This window comes from Solanum lycopersicum, chromosome 5 (genome assembly GCF_036512215.1).
Source record: "Solanum lycopersicum chromosome 5, SLM_r2.1".
Classification (NCBI taxonomy): Eukaryota; Viridiplantae; Streptophyta; class Magnoliopsida; order Solanales; family Solanaceae; genus Solanum; species Solanum lycopersicum.
The window spans coordinates 8949779-8974868 of NC_090804.1; the positions used below are offsets into that span (position 1 = coordinate 8949779).

The 25090-nt window shown below is 33.2% G+C and overlaps 1 protein-coding gene across 1 annotated transcript; it reads left to right on the forward strand.

The window, feature by feature from the left end:
- Positions 1–22318: 22318 nt before the first annotated feature.
- Positions 22319–22750, forward strand: LOC138348621 (uncharacterized). Its single transcript, XM_069298171.1, has one exon. It carries the CDS (start codon positions 22319–22321, stop codon positions 22748–22750), a length of 432 nt encoding a protein of 143 aa, XP_069154272.1.
- The last annotated feature ends 2340 nt before the right edge of the window (positions 22751–25090 follow it).

A 25090-nucleotide genomic window follows, 5' to 3' on the forward strand; every position in this document is an offset into this window, starting at 1 on the left:
CTTGACTTGGAGCCCCACTTGTGTGTAGAGAACCATCCTTAGTAGATGATTTTGCCTTTTTACCAATCTCACTCATCTGCTTAAATCTTGGATCATATTTCCAATGCACAAGTAATTTTTCCCAATCCTCCGATAGAACCCAACTAGGTTTCTTATTATCTCTACGAGCCTTATTAAACAAACTAGCAAGAGTGTGCGTAGCTTTCTTGAGAAAGTTTGCACAAATTTTGGCCTCATGTTCCGGACGCCCAGCACATTTTTCTACAATCAAAGCATAAATTTTTTAATTAATAAGTATTAATGAAGAAAACTATTTTAATAGTGTTAAACCAACAAATTTGAACATACCCTGAACTCCAAAAATATTTGTCTCTTGAGATTGCTAGGGATCTTGCCCCTTGTAGGATAAGCATCTCTATAGAGTTCTTTGATCACCTAAGAAATGATCCCCACAACATCATCTGGATTGAAACTGTACTATAAAGTTGTAACAGTTACAGGCTAAAACAAAGACAATTAAATGATATAATCATAAACATGCCATATTTTTTAAAAAAAACTTACGTGTAGCCTTCAGGCTCGATGACAAGTCTATTATGCATATCCCTCATGCCAACTTGTCTATTGTCATGACCAGGTGTATCTGACTGATTTGTGGAGTGTTAGGCTCAGAACTATTATCTTGAATGCGAAGACTCAACATCATAAGTTGTGAAGCAGATGATGATAATGGATATGAGTCTGCAGAGTTGTGAGTATTAGTGAGAGAGACACTAGACGTTGGTCGATTATCCTCCGGAGGTAAGCCACTATATCCATGTGGGGTAGCATACCCTGATATGGGCATCATCACAGGTACCTGAGGGGCTGCTGAGTATATTCCAGTGGTGGATGCATATAGGTCGAAGGAGGATTAATATGTGGAGGCACGGTCGACCTAGAATAGCACTGTGGCAGAGTGTCTCTTGGTGGGAGAGATGTTGCTCTGTCTGATCTTATATGTATACTTGTTTGTTGTCTACTAACCATACCTTTTCTTCTTCTTCTTCTTTTGGCGGGGGGGGGGGGGGGGAGCATTATCAATATCTTTATTCTTACATTTACCTGTCATCTAATTAATAACAAAAACATTCAAGTCAGATTAGGTTAGATATTGAAGATATGAGAGATAAACATCATCCAGTAGCTTATCTAGCAGTTCATCACTTTTTAACATAACATAAAGCCACAACCACAAGTACAAAATAATATGGAAAACAACATCCAACAAAAGGCACACGAGAACATATGAAGTTGAACTTATTGAACTAAAAATCATCGTTTTATTGAAATTAAAACAAAAGACACACGAGGAAAGATTAATAAATTACTCTGTGTATCATTAATAAATCTATAAAGCACTCAATAAAGAGATACAAACAAAGAGGGACTGCAATGGTAATTAATAATCCTCCTCCTCCTCATCGTCATCATCATACTCATCCTCGTCCTCATCCTCATCCTCATATTCATCTTCATCCTCATCATCATACTCATACTCATCCTCATGAATTGTTGCATTTGCCCCTTCATTTGTTATTTTTCCATATCAACCTCTTCTAATATGTGTTCAGGATGCTCTAAATCATTTTCTAATTCAACATCGCCGGTGTGGTGAAGACTTGATAAATTATTATTTTGGCATGAAACATCCAACATGTTTTCAACTTCCACACAGCCCATGGATTTGGTTTTAATCACCACCCACCAATCAGCTTTATGTGGACACAAGGGATAAGAAGCATAGTGCACTTGCTTAACATTTTCTGCAATAATAAAAGGATCATAAGCTTCATATTCCCTTGTGTGCTTTACTTCAATGATGTTATATTGTTTGATTTCTCTTGTACCTCTTTTTGGGGTTGTATCAAACCACTTGCATCTAAACAATACAATTTCTTTTGTTGGCCAACCGGAATACTCCATTTCCAAAACCTCCTTGAGTACCTCATAATAATCAACTCCTTCTAGATTTCCATTACCACCTTTCACCCAAACTCCACTACTGTTAGTTTTTTCATATTTGGAGTATTCTTCACTAGTGAATTTAAAACCATTAACAAAATACTTATTCATTGAATAAGTCTTGATGGGTCCCCAAGAAATGTCCTTTAAAAATTGGTCAAATTGACCATTTTTTGTGTCATAAATCTATAAATATTTAAAAATTAGGAAATTAGCATCAAATAAATATAAATTTATTTAATAATAACAGTATTATGAAAATATTATAAGGCGTATGTAATCTTGAAACCACTTTGAGAAATGCTCGAATACTCTTTCGCTGCCATATAAATGCACAAAGTAATTGTCAAAGAAGATGGATATTGAGTTAATTGTTGTCTTCTAATTACATATTTTAATGCAAGAAAAAACTTACTTAACAAATGGTTTAACTTGTGGGCAATTCAATAAGACATGTGTAGATGCAGACTGCAACTCAATGGCATTAAGATTCCTCCTTGTGAGTTTTTTTGAACCTTTGCCGGAGTGATTGAAAATTGATAGTGACTTCATAGTCTCACCACCATCGTCATGGCAATTGGGTCTATTTTGAAAGCATGACACACTTCTTTTAAAGTAATAAGAACTAAAATTAGTTATCTCCCTACCAAGATGGAATTGACCAATAAGTCTTCAACTCTATGATTTTATTTCATGCCCCGTTTAGACTTTCCAATATTCCTACATTATAGATTGTTATCATTGATTTAAACAACATATTGATATAAAAATATTAATAGTTAAATATTTACCTCTCAAATGGATACATCCATCTATATTGAATCGGACCTCCGAGACATGCTTCATGCACTAGATGTACAGGAAGATGCTCCATCACATCGAAAAATCCAGGTGGAAGAATCTTCTCCATCTTATTTGTAATCACAGGAATATTCTGATCCATCTGAACTAGGTTGTCTTCCCTTAACGTATTAGAACACAAGTCCTTGAAGAACAAACTGATTTTAGTCATAGGTTTCCAAATTCTATCGGGCAAGCCTCTAAATGCAATGGGGAGTAATGTTTCCATGAAGACATGACAATCATGACTTCTCATACAGTGTAATTTTCCATGCTCCATATCGACACATTTTCTTAAATTTGAAGCATGTCCAGCAGACATCTTAAGTTGCTCGACCCATTCACAAATTTTACGCTTTTGATCCATTGTAAATGAATAACTAGCCTTAGGCTTGAAGAACTTGTTGTTCAGTTTCTCTTGCAACCATAACTATTTTCGCCTGCAATATTCCGGTAAGTCTATTCTAGCTTCAACATTATCTTTTGTCTTGCCAGTGACATCCATTACTATGTTAAATAAATTATCAAAGTAATTTTTTTCAATATATTTGACATCAAGAGTATGACGAAGAATATAGTCCTTCCAATATGGTAACTCCCAAAATATGCTTATTTTGTCCAGTTATGTGCAACACCATATTCATCAAATTTGTAGGGTTGTTCTTCTGTGAACTTTGGAAAGTTTTGAACCCTCTCCCAAACTTGTTATGTGGTTAAGCTGCAAATTGTGTTATGTTCTTCTTTTGAACATAAACTCAATCTAATGTTCCGTGGTTCGGCTGCAAATTGTGGATATGTTCTATCAAAATGCTTTCAAGCCTCTCTATCAGATGGATGACACATAACTCCAGGTGGTCATCTATTTTCATGGTGCCATCTCATATGAGGAGCAGATCTATTAGACGCATACAACCTCTTTAATCTTGGTATAAGAGGTAAGTAATGCATCGCCTTAATAGGAACTTTCTTCCCATTAGAAGTCTTCATATAACGATATTTTCCACAAAACTTACACGATTCTAGATCAATATCATCATTATAGTATAACATGCAACCATTTTCACAACAATAAATTCTCATCGATGACATTCCTAACTTTGATGCCAACCTCTTTGCCTTAGAAATTATCAGGTATCTCTAGATTTGGGTAAACTAAATCATGAATAAGGTCAATCACAGAGTCCATTGCCCCTTGAGGAACATTCCATTCTGATTTGATACTTAATAATCTAACCGCAATAGACAACTGCGAGTGTGGACTCCCCTCATATAAAGGCCGACTAGCACCTTCCAATTGTCTAAAGAAAATTTTACATTCAGCATTAGGAGCTTCTTCACCTTGATTAGCAAAATCAAAATCAAAATACACACCAAAAGCATCTTGAACCATGTCATCCATTCTATAATTTTGTGCATTAGAATTCACAGTGCTACTACTTTCACCAGGAACATAATGTTGAAATACATCAAAGTTATTATCAATTTCTCCATGACTAGTTCATACAATGTATTACTTTTTAAACCCATTTTGATAGATATGAAGCTCAACAATATCAGTTTTTTCATAATTTAAACATTGACATTTATTACAAGGACACATAATCCACCACTACGTTGAAAAGGATCTAATGTCTTTGCATAGTCTACAAATCAGTGACACCTTCTACAAATTCAGGTCTTAGCCTCATTCGACCAAAATTAGTCAAATTATACATCCAACTATGATCCATATACATAAGAATCATAAAATTAAATTTATCAAGCACTACATTATGTAATAATTTACTGAAAATAAATTGTAACAATACTAGTAGGGATTGGTTAATGAGGCCTTGTGCAAATGAATTTAACTTATTAACCAACTTAACAAATTTCTAAGACTAATTAGTCTAGTTTTAACTTAATTCTAATACTATAGTAACAAGTTTAACTTATTGACCAACTTAACAAATTTCTAAGTCTAATTAGTTTAGTTTTAACTTAATTCTAACACTATAATCACAAATTTAACTTATTAACCAACTAAGCAAATTTCTAAGCCTAATTAGTCTAGTTTTAACTTAATTCTAATACTATAGTAACAGGTTTAACTTATTCACCAACTTAACAAATTTCTAAGTCTAATTAGTTTAGTTTTAAATTAATTCTAACACTATAATCACAAATTTAACTTATTAACTAACTTAACAAATTTCTAAGGGCCCATTTGGATGGGCTTATTAAAAGCAGCTTTAAAAAAGTACTTTTGAAAGTGCTAAAACTTATTTTTAAAATAAGCAGTTATGCGTTTGGATATAAGTGCTGAAGTTAAAAAAAAAGTTGTTGATGTGTTTGGGAAATAAGTGCTGATAAACAGCTTTTTAAATCACAATGTCTGAAATACCCTTAAAAGCTGTTAACATAATAAAAGTTAATTAATTTATATTTTACAGCCATAAATAATTATATATTGCTATCATTCACATATTTCTTTCTCATCACAATCATTTACAAGAAGAATATAAACTTATTATAGATTTTAAAGATATATAATTTGAATAGATTAAAGAACGATTTAAAATTTTATTTTAGTTTCATCCATAGGTAATAATAATTGTCTATCATTCACATATTTCTTTATTATCACAAATTATTTATAAGAGGAATATAATTTATTATTTAAGTTATATGTGCAACTTATTTTACATTTTAATAATATATAATTTGAATAGATCGCTTGAAAGATTTAAGATTTATTTTATTTTCATTCATTAGTAATAGTAATCGTCTATCATCCACACGTGAAAAGGAAAAAATAGAAGAAAGAGATGTTAGGGTTATGTGGGTAATTTGGAGATTGTATAAAAATATTAAGGGCAAAAAAGTAAAAATGTAGTCAACTTAAAACAGCTTATAAGCTGGAAAAAAAAAAGCACTCCTACCCCAGCTTTTAACTTTTGGCTTAAAATAAGTTTTTTTTCAAACTTAAAATAAGCTGTTTTGAGTATTGTCAAACAACTAAATAAGTCAAAAACTAGCTTTTAAGTCAGTTTGACCAGCTTTTAAGCTGAGCCAAACAGGCTCTAAGTCTAATTAGTCTAGTTTTAACTTAATTCTAATACTATAGTAATAAGTTTAACTTATTGACCAACTTAACAAATTTCTAAGTCTAATTAGTTTAGCTTTAACTTAATTCAACACTATAGTAACAAATTAACTAATTAACCAACTTAACAAATTTCTAAGTCTAATTAGTTTAGTTTTGACTTAATTCCAACACTATAGTCACCAATGTAACTTATTAACCAACTTAACAACTTTCTAAGTCTAACTAGTTTATTTTTAACTTAATTTCTAATACTATAGTAACAAGTTTAACTTACTAAACAACTTAATAATTTTCTAAGTTTAATTAGTTTAGTTTTACCGTAATACTAACACGATAGTCACAAATTTGACATCAATAGGATCAACTAGTGTTGGTACTAATGCTTAACAAATATATTGTTTCTAAATTTAAACCTAAGTGTCAACACTAGATGGACCTCATCAATAGGATCAACTAGTGTTGGTACTTATGCTTAACAAATAATTATTTCTAAAATTTAAAGCTAAGTGTCAACACTAGATGGACACAAATTGATTTTCAAATAAAATCAATTTTGTCATCAATAGGATCAACTAGTGTTGGTACTTATGCTTAACAAATATATTATTTCTAAATTTAAAGCTAAGTGTCAACACTAGATGGACACAAATTCATATTCAAAAGAAAATCAATTTTGTCTTCAATAGGATCAGCTAGTGTTGGTACTTAAGCTTAACAAATAATTATTTCTAAATTTAAAGTTAAGTGTCAACACATATTTAAAGCTAAGTATCAATATTAGATGGTTACAACACATATTATAGAAAACAATTGTACTTTAACTTTATTAAATTTAGAATTCTCATACCTTATCTCCTACTTTGATTAAAGAAGAAGTATAATCTTGTATCAACTTTTTTAGATGTTGAGCTTCCTTATTGGCCTAGCAAGAAAAGAGGAATAAAAGTTAACACTAGAAAAATAGAGTTTGAACTCCAACGGTGAAAATCAAGTATTTGATCTCATGTACTAACTTATTTTCAAAGAAAATCATGTACCTCATTAATACTTTATGTTTATTGACAGTGGAATCAAAATTGGAGAGGTAATTACTAATTATTATTGATTGGGAAACATTTTCAGTATCTGGTACTTTAGGAAGAAATACATGTTCTTTATGAAAGGATTGCAAATAGCGACATCTCTATTGTAGTTCCATAGACAAAATATGCCATTGATACACGACGATTGCATATTGTGAACAGTACGAAAACATGTCTATATGACACAAATTCTTTTCAAAATTTCAAAGATAATCACATTAAGAATGATCAAATTACTAATGTCGGCACTAATACAACAAGGTAACATTCAATCTTCTTACTACTTTTTAATTATTTTAAGCACTTAGAATTACGAAAATCAACTATTTTGTTCAAAAAGTTCACCTGGAGTCAAAGGGAAGGAAGGCGCTGACCTACTGATGATGCTGCATGACCCGGCGGAGATGGAGGCAGCGCGACCTCCAGCTGCTGAGGCCCGACTGCAGATGGCGGAGATGGAGGCAGCACAACTTTCCCATTAGGAGAAGATAAAGGCGGAGATGGAGGCGCGCGGCCCGACTTCGCATCTGGAGATGGAGAAGATAAAAGCGGAGAGAGGAAGATGAAAGGAGCCGCGTCTGGTTAAAGGAGATAGGACGATGGGAGAGAGAGAGAGAGAGAGAGAGGAGTAAGAGAGAGATAAATTTGACTAGGGTTTTCATATTTGTGTTTTAAGAGACCTCACGAAGTCTCTCATATTTTAATTTTTTAATTAAATTAAATTATTATTTTTAATTTAACAAGTAGAGACCTCATGAGGTCTCTAATTTTATGGGAATCAGACTAAAAATTTAAAGAATTAAAATAAGTCCGTTATAGGGAAAAATAGATTCATGAAATTGACCTCACAAGGTATCTCCTACTTTAAAAAAATTAAAAAATTATTGATACAAATAGAGACCTCATGAGGTCTCTTATTATGACCTAATTTTGAGGTCTCCTTTTCTAGGTCTCTTTTTGCCCTTTTTTTAGTAGTGTTATAGCCAAAAAGGTATTATGACCAGATACTTATTCTGTCTTTTCTGAAGAGTAATAACCCTTTGAAAAAGTGACAACCCCTTGGAAAAGTCACAACTTATCTGAAAAATCATAACCTTTCAAACGAATATATGATTCAAATAGATATATGTATTGGTGTTTTAAGTTAGGGGCATTATAGTACCATTTGGAAAAGTCACAGCTTATCTGAAAAATCATAACCTTTCAAATGAATATATGTGATTCAAATAGATATATATTGGTGTTTTAAGTTAGGGACATTATAGTAATTTAACATTCAAGTTAGAGAGTCCATGCTTTTAAGATAGTATAGATATTGTTGATTTACCATTTCATTATGGATAAATATGTCATTGGTGAGAAGATCTGATAGTTATCATCAATTAAATTTGGATAATTGACAATTTTAAGGAAAATATGCAGATAAGAAAGACTCAAAATATTCACTAAATATATGTGACTCTTTAACTTTCAAAATAATAGGAGGTGAAAAGGTGAAAACATTTTCTTTTCAATGCATACATTCATTAAACTAATAATTCACCATTTAGTAAACTTCTACCTAAAAACGTTTTTTAGCATATAACATGCATGTAGGAAGTAATTTTTAACAGTAAAAAGTAAAGGGTTAATCAGTTTATCATTTAATTAATTTGATTCATTTATTAGTATAGGTTAATTTATTATTTAGTACCAAGTAATATACGAATATTATTAAGATTAAGGGTAAAAATTTAATTTAATTTCTTATAAGGAATATTTTGTAATTCAATTTTATAAGTTTTGGCGTTTCCCTATTATTATTATTATTATTATTATTATTATTATTATTAGTATTAGTATTATATTATAATAATAAAAAAAATTGTAATACTAATTTTAATAACAATAAACATCACTTATATTAATAATAATAAAATTTTGACATAACACCTTCCCACTTTTAGTATTTAGTATAATATGATGTGATTAATATCTAGCATTTATTAAATAGATGTTTTATAATACTTTATCACATATGAACAAACTTAACATATGAGTCCAATTTTTTCATCTAGGACAAAGACGATGGTTACCCATTTGATACTCACTTAGTTATCCATTCTACATTGGCGAAACTGATGAATTCGTAATTCAATATGTCATTCCATAATACACATGTTTATTTCAGAAAATAGATCTTCAATTTTCTTTTTCCATTTTTCTTTCTCTGGGGGAGAGATTCCTCGTTTTCAAATCAAAATATTAAAGAAAGTGTTTCTTTGACAAAATCATGTTCTTCTCTTCTACAGGAACGACTTCATTATGATAGTGGACTCTGAAGTTTCTGCTGGACTCAAAAGTTCCTGGACTGAACTTTCACCTCCCATTGTTTTCCACATTTCTTTTGTCACCTCCAGAAGTCTCCATCTTTTTTATTTTCCACTTATAATCAACCTGTTCCTCTTTTCAATTATCTCATTCATATATGTTAAAGATTTTCGTCTTGTACTCCTCTTTGAAAATGATTCGTCCTCTGAATCCATCTTCCTCACCTGAGTAAAAATACACCTTTTGTAATCAATCAAAATTGAGAACCATATATATATATATATATATATATTAAGAAACTCTTCCCTATACCAACAAGATGAAACTGCATTTACAAATATTAACCTGAATGAAGACATCTCCTTTTTTGTCGAAAAATCAAGAATTGATAGCTTTGAATTCTTCAAACGGTAAAAATTAGAGTAATTGCGAAAGCCCTTTTTTCTGCTGGAAACTCAAGAATGGATAGCTTTGAATCCTCGAAATGGTATAAACTAAGTAATCAAGAGTGATGAGTTTCAATAAATGGAGTGCATAGACACAAATATAAATAGAGCGAGATAGAGTAACATCATAACAAAAGCATGACTTAGAATATCCTCTTATGCGTGAGAGAAATTTTTTATGTAAAGTGCGTGCATTTTGTGATAGATTTTAGAATATTCTAATGAATCGTGTGAACATTAACTTTTTCAACCGTGTCAGGTGAATTGTCAAAATTTGTTGCAAGGGTATTTTTTGATAAAATAAGTAAATATTTTTTATTCTATTTTAATTTAATTATTGTACAACTTTTTCAAATTTGTGAGATCCACTTTAGCTAAGTTTAGTTCATATCCTTTAGTTATAACTTTAATACTTTTGAATGTCACTATTTATGTAAATTTTGCATTACTTTTGAGTAAGAAATTGATGATCGATAAAGAAAAGTATTTCAATTATGGACATCCTCATGGGGCCCCTCACATTAGGTTTTAATAAAATAAGAAATGCGATAATTATAGACCCTCAATGAAATTGATGATTATAGAGGGTTTGTTTACGGCCTACAGAAAGTAAATTAACAACGTAATTAGTTTGAAAAAAAATGTGTTGCTCAACTTTCCCTCCTCGAGCCTACACCTTAGGAGGGACTATCACTCAAGAACCATTACTGGCCCAAGAGAACCCTTGGCCTGACTTACTTACTCAACGGAAGACTTGAACTCAACAAAGATAAGGTCATGCAATAACATAAATAAATATATCTTCGCCAAAATGGTTATTCTAGTCTCGTAGCAAAACATCTGAAATGCAAAGCTGAAAGACTCATAACTAATTAACTATCTATGAAACCTCTAAAACAACTAAGATGGAGGTTGGGACAAACAGTGCGCTAGGATGTCAATCCTAGTTACCTGTGTCTACATCATAATACAATGAAGATCAACTGACATCAGTACATTGAATGTACGAGTATGCGAGTTGAAATACTAAAACACAAATATAGACTTGAAAGGAAATCCAAAGAACTTACCTGACTCAACTCAACTCTACATGACTAAACTCATTTAAATATTAAGCAATTTAAAACAAGTGTAATATAAAGAAAATCAATTTAAAACATTATATCAACTTTGTATGTATGAAAAGATACAATATAAATTTTAGATGTATTTAAAATACAAATAAATGGTGTATATAAAATACAATTACCTTTTGTGGGAGTTTCTCTAACCGACAACCATCACATAAAAGTTATTGTTATGATACAACGTGTTGTCTCACGTTACCAAGGTCATCCTATACCATTCCATTATTATAGAACATGAACTACGAAGTGGATCCACTAGTCTATGCTAAAAAGCACTAAAGGAATCATCTAAAAAGTATGACACTTTTCTATCTGTGGTGGCGAAATAGTTTATGGGGGATATGAGTTGTCTAAACTCTTCCCTATATCGGTGCTCAATACTACTCCCAAAAATAACATAATATTAACTCTTATATTTAAGACATACTTCCTTCTGTGATTTGAGATTAGTGCTCAAAAACATAGCTCAAAGGCTACCTTGAAAATCAAAGTTTCCTCTCTTGTTTCATTTAGAAAGCGATTACTCTTTTATGAAGACTAGCCTGAAGGCTCTTTGGAAATCATAGTTTTCGTTCTTATTTAAATGTGAAAACATTTTAAATCTCTTTGGGAATAATTAGTTCACATATATACTTTTAAAGAAATGAACTTTAAAACTAAACTTTTCCTTAACTCATCTTGAACTTTAAGTCTTGAAACAAAGTTAAAGCATTTGTAAAAGACCAATGAAAACTTGGATAAACTTCTCTTGACTTGACTCTTAACTTTACTTGAATTGACTCTTAACTCTCATTGAATTAAATTATGGAATCAAGGGTTATGATTTGTGATAGGAAATGCCTCGTGATGTTTAGAAATGATTTTAGATAGCTAAACATGAGGAAAGTCACCATCATGGAACAAGTTTGCGACACGAAGATGTTTTAAGTAAGTGAAAAGGGTCAAAATTACCCCCTCACCTTTGATTTATTGGTTGACTTTACCCTTATCGTTAAAAGCAAGTTATTTTTACCCTTACCGTCAATAAACTTAACAAATATATTCCTCCTTGGATGGAAAGACCCAAATCAATCAAAATTATCCGATTTTATTTTAATTATCCAATTTCAACCCGACCCGACATGGATTAATTTATTGAGTGGATCGGTTCAGGTTAAATTGGTTAATTTAAATAAATTGGATAATTTTTATTGATTTGGGGCTTTCCGTGAAAAGAGGGGTATAATTGTTAAGTTTATTGACGTTATGGGCAAATATAACTTGATTTTAACAATACGGGTAAAATTAACCAATAAAACAAAGTTGAGGGATAATTTTAACCCTTTTCCCACTTATATTACTGGTGAAATTAAATATTGAGACAAAGGAGTCCACAACCTAACAGCGACACAGAGAAACTTTTGCAATGTAGTTGAGGGTATCTTCAATGAGAGATAAGATGTTGGTGGTGGACCTGTTTATGTTCCTAGTCAATTCAAATTGGGCAAAACGTCGTGATGACTCAAAAATGATCAATAAACTCAATTTTAATGAATTTAAAGAATAAACAAATTTCAAAAGGAGTCACCACCTAATTTTAGGAAAAACTAGAAAACCAATTAAAGTGATCTACAAAACCATTAGATTCTAGATAAGGGTTCATGTTATTTCGAACGAAAAGTGTTAGGCATCCTTCGAAAGCCATAAATGTGGGTCCTGTATGAATTCATTTTTTTAAATTGAGAAGATAAAACGATACGGTACAATCAACATATAATATACATAAATAATAAAATAAACTAATAATGTAAGAATCGGCCTTAGGTTTGCCTAACATCAATATATACAAAATAATGCATACTGAATATATTTCGAATTTAATTCGAATAACTTTATTGGAAAGCAGCTCTGTGTACCTGTAAAGACTCTTAGTAAAAGTTTTACTACTAAATAAATACGAATAACATGGGAGGCCTTGGAAATGGACGGTAATTTCTTCATCGGTCATTTTTAATAGACAAAATATATCAACCTAAACTAAATTTCCCTATTTAATATTAGTAAGACCTCTAAAATCGATGGAAGATTATTTCATTGGTCATTTTAACTATTGGGTGAACTAACAAACAAATTAAGATAAAAATACACCAGTAAACCCTTGACAACAATCATATGAAACTAATACAAAACGTGTAAGATGATACTTAACTAATAGACCAATAAACCATAGAAAACAATCATTTGTTGTTCGCTGGAGCTCAGAGCAGCAGCAGGGGTCCGTCTATTTCATCGACCATTCTCCGATGTGGAGTTTCTATTTCTGCTGTTCTGGAGCTTGAAACCTCGCTCAATACCTGCAAAAAAAATTGAGCTCGTGGGTTTCTGAGCTTGCCGGTTCGAGTGAGATCTAATGGAGTTGTTGATCATTTAGGGAGGGTATTGGCGAAGGAAAACAGAGTTTTAGTGATGGGGTTTTGATTTCTCCGGATTCTTTGTTGTTGTTTGGGGTTTTTTTGGTGGGGTTTAGGGGATCTTTTGGTTCGTTTGGTGGCGGTTCCAAATAGGTCGGTGGGTTTGGAGGTTGTTTCAGGTGATGATTTATGGTCGAAGCTGGCCAAGGGAGGACCCACATTATATGGAGGGGTGCACGTGCACCCGGTAACTTCAAAAAAATCATATGTATATATGTATATCTAATTTGAAAAACTGGTAGAAATTAAGATATAGTTAATATTGCACCCATAAAAACATAGAAGTGCCCTTGTGCAATAAGTAGAAGCTAGAGATATCACCCTCTAGACCAGGGTTTGAATCCCACTTAAGCTTGTTTTTATTATTTTTATTCTAAGTGCTGCTTAGACCTCATATTTGATCTATGTTTATATTGGTGCACTCAAGGTCTTTAAATCCTGGGTTCGCCTCTGGAGCTAGCTATCCAGTTTTTTGCTACAATCGCGTGAGAAAATGAAGAAATGGGATGAGGTTTTATTGGTGTTTTTGTTGGCTGGTTCGGTGGTGGAAGCTCACCAGAAAATGGGTTGGAAAGGTGGCGGAGATGGAGTTGTTTGTTGGCAGCTTTGGTGGTGAAGGTTTGTTGTTGCTGGTGAGACCTTGGCGGCTCAAAAAGGAGAAAAATATACCCTTATTCACTCTGAAAATTACACATCAACTCTAATTTTATTTTTCACCACCCTTTAACCTAGTGAGCCAATTATTTTATGTATAGGAAATTCTTAAAAATCGGCCTAAGTTATGGGCTTGAGATTGTGACACAAAAATTATTGGCTCATAAAATTTTTTTGTATGAAATTGTATTCGTATTTGAATGAATTTTAAACTGTATGAAATATCAAAATGAATATTAACCGATATAACAAATTAACCGATATAACAAATAAAATAAATATTAACAAAATATAATGAACATAACTAATAGCATGTAAAAATTTAATTTTAATGTTACCTAAAAATAATCCAAATTTTGATAAATAAAAAAATTTATCGATAAACTTATTTAAAATTATAAAAAAAATATTTTGAACTATTAAATAAATAAAGTCACGGATTTTGAAAATGTTAGGCCAAAATTGAGTGTCAACAGAACCTCACTTGCATCTAAAAAAAGATATAATGGTAAAACTTAGTGATGTTTTTGAATCTTTGAATATCATAATAATTACTGTAAATATCATTGCTTTCTCTGGGATGCTTCTCAACACGACTTTCATTGAGGTAACACAATCTTTTTTTCACCCTCTTTTTTGTGTTTTCTTTTACTTCCATTGTTTTTCCCATTATCAATTTTTATTTTCTAATTTAATAATAAATTGTTTAGATAAAAATATTATGCTTACATATCTAACAAAAATAAATAAATGACAAATTCACTTATTTACTTAAAAATATATTTGAGGTCTAATCACGTACTACCTAAGTTTAAATTTATTGTTTGATTTTAACCTGAAATAATTTTTTAAAAATTAAAAAAAAATTAATTTAGTATTCTTAATTTAAAGTAAGTAGAATCTATCAAATAATGTTTAATCTTGTAATATTAAATAAATCATGTGGAAAGCTAGAACTAGAGAGTTATAAAATAAAGGAAAGAAACACTACAGGTTATGCTCTCTGGCAATATAACAGCCCAACATTTTATAAATTATGAATTAGATGGATCCCTAAAGTTATGAAGTGATGCTTGCAAAAATGATAAATTTCTTACTATGTGAAAGGTTCAATAATTTATACTCCTTTCGTCTTATTTTATTGAGTTTGTCTAACTTAGCACGAAATTTAAGAAAGAAATATTTTTTCTTTTTGAAATTTATGATTTAAATTAAGTTATATATATTTATATGATCGTAAATTATTTCATTAAGAATAAAATGAACATCTTAAAGTTAAATTTTAATCAAATATAACAATATTATATTCTTTTATGGATGAACTAAAACGGAAAGTGACTCAAATAAATTGGGACAGAGGAGGTATTAGTTAAATATAATACCTAATATCTACTCTCACTTTGATTTAATTTATCTTTTTCCAGGATGATGAGGAAGAGAGCAGTCTTTTGAGGTTGAGGATTGAATGTGCTCTTAGAACAATAATCACTTTAATTCAACTATGTTTCTCCTTCGTGATAATAAGGATGTATTTATTCAAAGAGTTTTTAACCTGGTTGATCTTAAAGTTTTTTCACCTTTGAATAATTATTAATTTATGTAGTTTGTAGTCGGTATGAAATCTCACCAATGATAGTCTACCTTTATAATCCATTTCTAAGGGTGTGTTTGGTATGAAGAAAAATATTTTCTAGTTTTCTCATGTTTGGTTGAATTAAATGTTTAGGAAATATTTTCCAAATCAACTGTTTTTATTTTCAGATTTAAGAAAAATAAATGTCCTTAAAGAAGTAAGGAAAACATTTTCCAAAATCATTTTGATCCTCATACCACAACTACTTTCTATTGTAACTTATGTTTCGGGTCGTTGATTTCCAATACTAATCAAGTAATATCTTACTACCCCCCCCCCCCCCCCGTCCACAATTAATTGTCATGAGTTTTGTAACGTCTCACAACTAGAAAGAACTAAAAGTAAGTGTAAAATCTGGAACTAGTTAATTTTAGAAAGTGTAACGAAAATCTGGAAAATTTTAAGTTAAAAGTGAGTTTTGGTCATTTTAAAATGACCATAAATTTTAGCTCGGGATGAGTTAGAGGTATTTCCATATATGGTTAGAAAACACTTAGAACGAAGTTTCCAACCCACCAAGTTTGAGTGATTTCGACTCTGTATGAGTAAGTTATGCCCTTTTGAAGTTGGGCTATCAAATTAAGAAAATGTCCAATCCGGTATTTTTAGGTATTTTGGTCTTTTAGCTACTCTATTATTTTGTTTAGTTTTTAGGAGTTTAATACTGGTAAAGACTGAACTTGTTCAGTTTTAGAAAATTAGAATTTTCACGCTAGGACTTAGGAGAAAAGAAGAACGGGAAAAGGGCAAAATCATCAAGATCAACAAAGAAAATTGGTTTTCGCTAAGAAACTTGCTTCAAAAAGGTATGTGAGGCTCTTATAACGTTGGGGTTGTTCTCCCACATGTCAAGCATATTATTTCAGTTTGGATCCGTCTTAAAATCATTAGAATATTGATATCTTGATACCCTTTCTTGAATTCATTGTTGTTCTTGAATTGCTTGAGTTGTAAAGTTTTTTGAATTCATTACATCACATTATGGGGTCGTTTCGGGTTATATTCTAAGCTACATTTGATGGGTATATGTATCTAAAAGACATTTAAGAAAAAGAACCGAGTTTGGGTGAATTAGGGGGGAAATGAAGAAGAAAATTCGAAGGGCGAAACTGAGATCCGACACCGCGTCACGCGTCCAACACGCAATTTTAAAATTTCATCTCCGGGTCGCGGAGCTTACACAAGGTATTCTGCCTCAAAATATGTTTTTGAATCAAAACTAAATTATGCCTCTACATCACAGGCCCACCCTCAAATTCTGATTTTCGAATTTTTCTCATGTTTAGCTATCTAGAATCATTACTAAATATCATGAGATATTTTCAAACACGAATCTAATTCCTTGAATCCATAATTCAATTCAAGGATCAGTTAGGATTAAAGTCAAGAGCAGTTAAGAATCAATATAAAGAGAAATCGAGAGTGAAATCAGAGGAGTCATTTCAAGTCTTCATAAGTTTTTTACAAATATTTTAACTTTGTTTTAAGACTTAAGTTTTGAGTTCAGTAGAGAGTGAAGTTGAAATTCTTTTCTTGAAATGTATAAGGGGACTAAGTATTCCCAAAGAGACTTGAAATATTTTAACATTTAACTAGTAAAGAAACTTTGATTTGCAAGGAGCCTTAGGCCAAGTTTTTTGAAAAAAGAACTATAGCTTTCTAAAAGAAGCAAATAGGGAAACTATGATTTTCAAGATAGCTTTGAACTATATATTTTGAGCACTAATCTTAAAACCACAGAATCAGTATGTTTTAAAACATATGAGCAAGCATATATTTTAGAGTAGTATTGAGCACCAATATGTGGAAGGGTTCAGACAACTCACATCACCAATAAACCATGTAGACACCATGGGTAGAAAAAGTTCATAATTTTTAGATGAACCCTTTTCATAGTAGACTAGTAGATCCATTAAGTAGTTCAGGTCTTATACCTTTGGTTAGGTATAGGATGTGATGGAAGCGTGAGGTGGATAGATGTATCATCACTATATCTTTTATGTGATGGTTGTCAGTTAGGGAAACTCCCAAAGAAGTTATTGTACTTTCATATACATCAGTTCATTCTATTTTTATATACATTTTAGAGTTTCTTCTATCTTCCTATACACACAGAGTTTATAGGATGTTGTGGGGTTTGTCCCAACATTCATCTCGGTCAGTTTAGAAGTTTCATAGATAGTTAAAAGTTTTGTATTCTTTACATTTTCATTCTTATGTTAAATACTTGGGTTGCCATTTTGGGCAAGTTGATTGTCTAAATTTTAAGACATTCCCAGTTATTTTTTTATGAAGTTGAGATAAGTTCTTTTATCATTTTAAGTGTGATTTTTTCTTCGCTGAGTTAAGTAAGCCAGGCCAAGAAACCTCTCGAGGTCAGCAGTGGTCACCGAGTGCCAATCCTGCCAAGGGTGTAGGCTTGGTGCATGACAAACTTGGTATCAGAGCCCAGAGTTTAAGAGTCCAAGGGAGTCTATGAAGCTATGTTTGTAATGTCTTAGTCATCGGTAGGAAGTGTGCCACATCTATTATTAGGAGTCTACAACATTTAGGAATTTCTCACTTCTTTCATATTTCCATTTGTGCGCTAGAGTTTATCTTTAAAAGTCTCTGTCTAATTCGTGCTTACACGTGTTTTAGATAAACATGCCTCCATGAAGACCACCAAGAGGTCGTCCGGCTAGGAGGAATGTTGAACCACAGGAACAAGAGTTACCCAATGAACCTGAAGTGCAACCTCAAGGGGAAGTTACCAATGCTAAGTTCCGTGAGGCTATTAGGATGCTGAGTTAAGCTGTGACTAACCAGGTTGGTTAACAAAGAGGAGCTCAATAAGAAGGGGTTGACACTTTGAGGATTCGAGAATTCTTGAGGATGAATCGCCCAAGTTTCACTGGTTCGAGCACTACTGAGGACCCAGATAACTTCACTAAGGAACTGAAAAAGGTGTTTGAGGTGATGCACGTTCCTGACACTAAGAGAGTTGAGTTAGCTACTTCTCAACTCAAGGGCATTGCGAGACTTGGTTTGATCAGTGAGAAGAGGGTAGAGATGAAAAGGCACCACTTATGAGTTGGTCTTGTTTTAAGGAGGATTTCTTGGGGCGTTTATTTCCCCAAGAATAAAGAGAGGCCAAGGTACGTAAGTTTCTCACCGTTAAGCAGGACTCGCTCAGTGTGCATGAGTATGGGTTGAAATTAACCCAACTATCTTGTTACGCTCCGGAGATGGTTAAGGGCATGAGGAGTATGATGAGATTGTTCGCTGCTGGATTAGGTCGTTCTTCAAGCAATGAAGGTCGAGTTCAATGCTTATTGGAGATATGGACATTTCGAGGTTGATGATCTATGTACAACAGGTAGATGAGAAAAATTTGAGGGACCGAGAAGAGTACAAATATGAGAAGGATAAGATTGGGAATGAGTTTGAGCAGCAGAAAGGTGGTTCAAGTCGGCCAGAGTTTCAGAAACAAAATGGGTCAGCACCATCAACTGCTAATGCACCGAGCTAAGCCTGCATATTCACAAGGTAGTATGGCACAATGAGATATAAGCCTCCTGCCTGCACCAAGTATGGTAGAAATCATCCTGGTGTTTATCGTGAGGCATCCACGGGTTGATTCAAGTTTGGTCAGACTAGGGATTTCATGAGGAAGTGTCCAAAAAACAAGCAAGATAGTGGTAATTGGGGAAACAGAGCTCAGTCTTCATCAGTTTTTCCACCAGACAAGGATTCACCCAACGAAACTAGTTCTGGTCCTGGCAAAGGAATAAACCGCTTGTATGTTCTCAAACATCACCAAGAACATGAGAATTTGCCATACATTGTCACCGGTAAGATTCAAGTCTTTGACTATACTGTTTATGAATTGCTAGACCCAGGAGCGAGTTTATGTTTTGTAACTCCATCTGTTGTCATGAACTTTGACATTATTCCTGAGCAACTTAGTGAACCATTCTTTGTTTCCACACCTGTTGGTGAATCCATTCTAGCAGAAAGGGTCTACCGTGATTGTCCCGTCTCCGTCAATCACAAGAGTACCATGGTTGACTTAGTTTAGTTAGATATGGTAGACTTCGATGTCATTCTTAGTATGGACTGGATTCATACTTGTTATGCCTTAGTTGATTGTAGGACTCGAGTAGTCAAGTTTCAGTTTTCAAATGAGCCAGTCTAGAGTGGAAAAGCATTTCAGCAATGCCTAAGGGTCAATTTATTTTGTATCTTAAGCCGAGGAAGCTAGTTTCTAAGGAGTGTGTCTATAACTTAGTCCTAGTTAATGACCCTAGTGTTGAGATACCTCATATTCAGCTAGTTCCAGTAGTGAAAGAATTTCCAGATGATCTTCCCGGAGTCCCTCCTCAAAGAGATACATATTTCGGTATAGATCTTCTTCCAGATACTCATCCCATCACTATTCCGCCATATAGAATGGCACCCGCAGAGTTGAAAGAGTTAAAAGAGCATTTAAAAGAACTTTTAGAGAAAGACTTTATTCTGCCAACTGTCTGACCTTGGGGCGCTCCGATCTTGTTTGTGAGAAAGAAAGATGGTTCCCTTAGGATGTGTATAAATTACTGCCAACTAACAAGCTGACCATCAAGAATAAATATCCTCATCCAAGTATTGATGATCTTATCAGCTTCAGGGTGCTTGTTGTTTCTTGAAATAGACCTCAAATAAGGCTGCCATCATTTAAGAGTAAGGGAATATGATATACCAAAGACAGCTTTCAAATCCAGATATTGGCATTATGAGTTTTTAGTCATATCCTTTGGTTTATCAAATACACTAGTAGCATTAATGGATCTTATGAATGAGTCTTCAAACTTTATTTAGATATGTATGTTATATTCTTTATTTATGACATAGTAATTTGTTCAAGGAATGAAGAAGGTCGTGCTAGTCATCTCAGAATAGTTCTATAGACTGAAGACTGAAGGATAGAGTGTTGTATGCCAAGTTTTCTAAGTGTAAGTTTTTGCTTGAGTCTTTGGAATTCTTAGGTTACATAGTTTCTGGTGATGGTACTAGAGTTGATACCAAAAAATTGACGCAGTGTAGAATTGACCTAGACCCATATCTCCGACTGATATTACGAGTTTCTTGGGTTTGGCTAGCTATTATAGAAGATTTGTAGAATTTTTCTCGTCCATTTCGTCCCTTTTGACAAAGTTGACTCGGAAAACAATCAAGTTTCAATTGTCTGAAGCTTGTGTGAAAAGCTTTCAAGAATTAAAGAAGAGGTTGACTACTGCCACAGTTTTGACTTTATCGGAGGGTACTCAAGGTTTTGCGGTGTATTTTGATGCATCTAGAGTTGGTTTGGGTTATGTATTATTGCAGAATGACAAATTTATAGTTTATTCCTCAAGACAGTTGAAGGTTCATAAGAATTATACAACCCATGACTTAGAGTTGGTTGCTGTATTTTTTGCCTTAAAATTATGGCTTCACTACTTGTATGGTGTTCATGTTCACATATTTAACTGACCGCAAGAGCTTACAATATGTGTTCACCCAGATTGAACTCAATCTCAGACAAACGAAATGGTTAGAATTACTCAAGGATTATGACATGAGTATTCTTTACCACCCAGGAAAGGCTAATGTGGTTGTTGATGCCTTAAGCAGGTTGTTTATGAGTAGTACCACCCACCTTGAGGAAGAGAAGAAAGAACTAGCAAAACATGTGCACAGACTTGCACGCTTGAGAGTAAGACTTATGGATTCCATAGAAGAAGGGAAAGTGGTGACCAATGGGGATGAGTCATCACTAGTGTCAAAAGTGAAACAGAAGAAAGACCAAGACATCATTTTTCTTGACTTGAAGCCAAATGCTCATAAGCAAAGAGTTTTGGCTTTTGAACAAGGGAGAGATGGTGTGCCGAAGTATCAAGGTAGGTTTTGTGTACCTAGGGTGGATGGACTCCAAGAGAGGATCATGGAGGAAGCTCATATCTCTAGATATTCCATTCATCCGAGTTCCACAAAGATGTACCGCAATTTGAGAGAGGTATATTGGTGGGAAGGCATGAAGAAAGGCATTGCTGAATTTGTTGTCAAATGCCCAAATTTTCAACAAATGAAAATGGAGCACCAAAGGCATGTAGGATTGGCTTAGAATATTGAACTGGAATGGAAGTGGGAGATTATTAACATGGACATCGTCACAGGGTTTCCAATGTCTCGCAGACAGGATGATTTGATTTGAGTGATTGTCGATAGAATGACAAAATCAGCCCAGTTCTTGCTGGTAAAGACCACTCATTTGGTAGAGTATTATGCAAGTTATACATTCAGTTGGTGGTGAGACTTCATGGAGTCCCAGTCTCAATCATTTCTGATGGAGGTGCACAATTCATTGCACAATTCTGGAAATCTTTCCAGAAAGGTTTGGTTACGTGAACTTAAGTATTGTTTTTCATCCTTATACAGATGGAAGAGCGGAGTGTACTATCCAAACCTTAGAAGATATGTTGAGAGCATGTGTAATTGATTGCAAGGTGAATTGGGATGATCACCTACCTTTCATCGAGTTCGCTTACAACAACATTTACCATTCGAGCATCCAAATGGCTCCATATGAAGCTCTTCATCAGAAAGAAAATACAGATCTCCTATTGGGTGGTTCGAAGTGGGTGAAGAATTGAGAAGGTAAATGTTATCCAAGAGATATTGAAAATGGCGCAGAGTCGTCAGAAGTCCTACACAGATGTGAGAAGAAGGTCATTGGTGATTGAGGTGGATGATTGGGTATATCTAGAAGTTTCACCTATGAAGGGTGTTATGAGGTTTGGTAAGAAGCGGAAACTTAGTCCCCGATATATTGGTCCTTGTAGAATTTCCAAGAGAATTGGCATTGTAGTTTATGAGTTGGATCTACCCCAAGAGTTAGCAGCATTTTATCCAATGTTTCACATATCTATGTTGAAAAAGTGCATGGGTGATCCTTTATTGATTGTACCAACTGAAAATGTTGGAATTATGGATATTTTATCCTATGAAGATATTCTGGTTCATATTTTAGATCGTCAAGTTCGCAAGTTGAGAACAACGGAGGTTGTGGCAATCAAGGTCCTTTGGAGGAACCAAATTTTTGAAGAAGCTACTTAGGAAGATGAGCAGGATATGAAAAGGAGATATCTACATCTCCTTGAATCTAGAGAAAATGCACACCAAGGTACTGATTTTCTTCTTAGTACTATCTAAATTATGAGTAAGCATGTTTTTTGTTACATTTGCTTGTTAGGTGTTTGAAATAGAAGTTACAACCTTTAGTATAGTAGGAGTGACCTCATTCGAGGATGAATGTTCCCGAGTGGGAGATATTGTAACATCTCCCAACTAATAAGAACTAAAAGGAAGTGTAAAATCTGGAAATAGTTAATTTTGGAAAGTGTAAGGAAAATCTGGAAAATTTTAAGTTAAAAGTGAGTTCTGGTCATTTTCAAATGACCATAACTTTTAGCTTAGTATGAATAAGAGGTACTTCTAGATATGGTCGGAAAGACCTGTGAACGTCTTTCCAACGCCGCCAAGTTTGCACGATTTTGCCTTTGTACGGGTAAGTTATGCCCTTTTTGAAGTTTTTTGAATTCGTTACGTTGCATTATAGGGTCATTTCTGGTTAGGTTCTTAGATACATTTGCTGAATATTTGTATCTAAAAGATATTTAAGAAAAAAGAACCAATTTGGGTGAACTGGGGGAGAAAAATGAAGAAGAAAATTTGACGGGCAAAACTAGGACCAAGTCACACGTCGCGCGTCCAACACGCAGTTTTGAAACTTCAGTGGTGTTCTGCCTCAAAAGACATTTTTGGAACCAAAATTAATTTTTTCCTCCGCGTCACGAACCCACCTTCAAATTCTGATATTCAGATTTTTCTCATGTTTAGCTATGTCGTACCATTCATAAATTATCATGAGATCTTTCCAAAACACGAATCTAATTCCTTGAATCCATAACTCAACTCAAGTATCAGTTAAGAGACAAGTGAAGAGTAGTTAATAATTAACGTTAAGAGAAATCAAGAGTCATATCAGAGGAGTCATTTCAAGTTTTATAAATCTTTTACAAACATTTTAACTTTTTTCTAAGACTTAAGTTTTGAGTTCAGTAAAGAGTGAAGTCGAAATTATTTAAAGTTTTGAGTTCAATAAAGAGTGAAGTCGAAATTCTTTTCTTCAAATGTATAAGGGGACTAAGTATTCCTAAAGAGACTTGAAATGTTTTAACATTTAATTATTAAGGAAACCTTGATTTCCAAGGAGCCTTAGCTCAAGTTTTCATAAAAGAACTATAGCTTTCTAAAAGAAGCAAGTAGGGAAACTATGATTTTCAAGATAACTTTGAGCTAAGTATATTGAGCACTTATCTCAACCACAGAATCAGTATGTTTTTAAAACATAAGAGCAAGCATATTTTTTGGAGTAGTATTGAACACCAATATGGGGAGGGTTCAGACAACTCACAGCCTTTATAAACCATGTAACCACCATGGGCAGAAAAGGTTCATACTTTTTAGATGAACCCTTTTAATAGTAGGCTAGTGGATCTATTAAGCAGTTCAGGTCTTATACCTTTAGCGGGGGATAGGATACGCTGGAAGCGTGGGTAGATTGATGTATCATCACTATATCTCTCATGTTATGGTTTTCGGTTAGAAAAACTCCCATAGTAGTTATTGTATTTTCATATACATCAGTTCATTGTATTTTTATATATATTCCAGAGTTTCTTGTATCTTGCATACACACAGAGTTTCTAGCATGTTTGAAAATAGCTTTTCATTATTCTGCACTTAATTATATCTACTTTATAATGAAATGAGTTTAGTAAGTATTCATTAGTTGAGAAAATCCAAGGTATGTGTTTCTTTTAGAATATCTTACTAGCCTATGTGGTATTAGCATCCAACTCACATACTCGTACATTCAATGTACAGATGTCAGTTGATGCAGACATAGGTAAACGAGGATCGACATCCAGCGCATCGTTGATCCAGCTGAGCACTCCAGAGTCAGTTGGTGAGCCTCCTTGTACTCCGGAGGACATCCTTTATTGCTTTCTAGTTAGTTCAATATAATGTTGTAGGGTTTGTCCCAATATTCATCTCAATCAGTTTAGAGGCTTCATAGACAGTTAATAATTCAGTAGTCTTTACATTTTCATTCTTATGTTAAAGACTTGGGTTGCCATTTCAACCAAGTTGAATGTTTAAATATTTAAGACATTATTTGTTATGCAGTTGAGATAAGTTATTTTATCATTATAAGTGTAATTTTTTTCTTCAATTGATTTAAGTAAGTTAGGCCAAGGGTCCGCTCGAGGCCAGTAATGGTCATCGAGTATCAGTCTCATCCAGGATGTAGGATCGCGATGTGAAATTTTTAGCGTCAAACTATAAAAACTTTGACCAATATTTTACGATGTATATTTTCATCATATTGAT

Excerpts from the sequence above, each read along its gene's own strand:
- LOC138348621 (XM_069298171.1), top strand. The coding sequence starts at position 22,319 with ATGGCGCAGAGTCGTCAGAAGTCCTACACAGATGTGAGAAGAAGGTCA.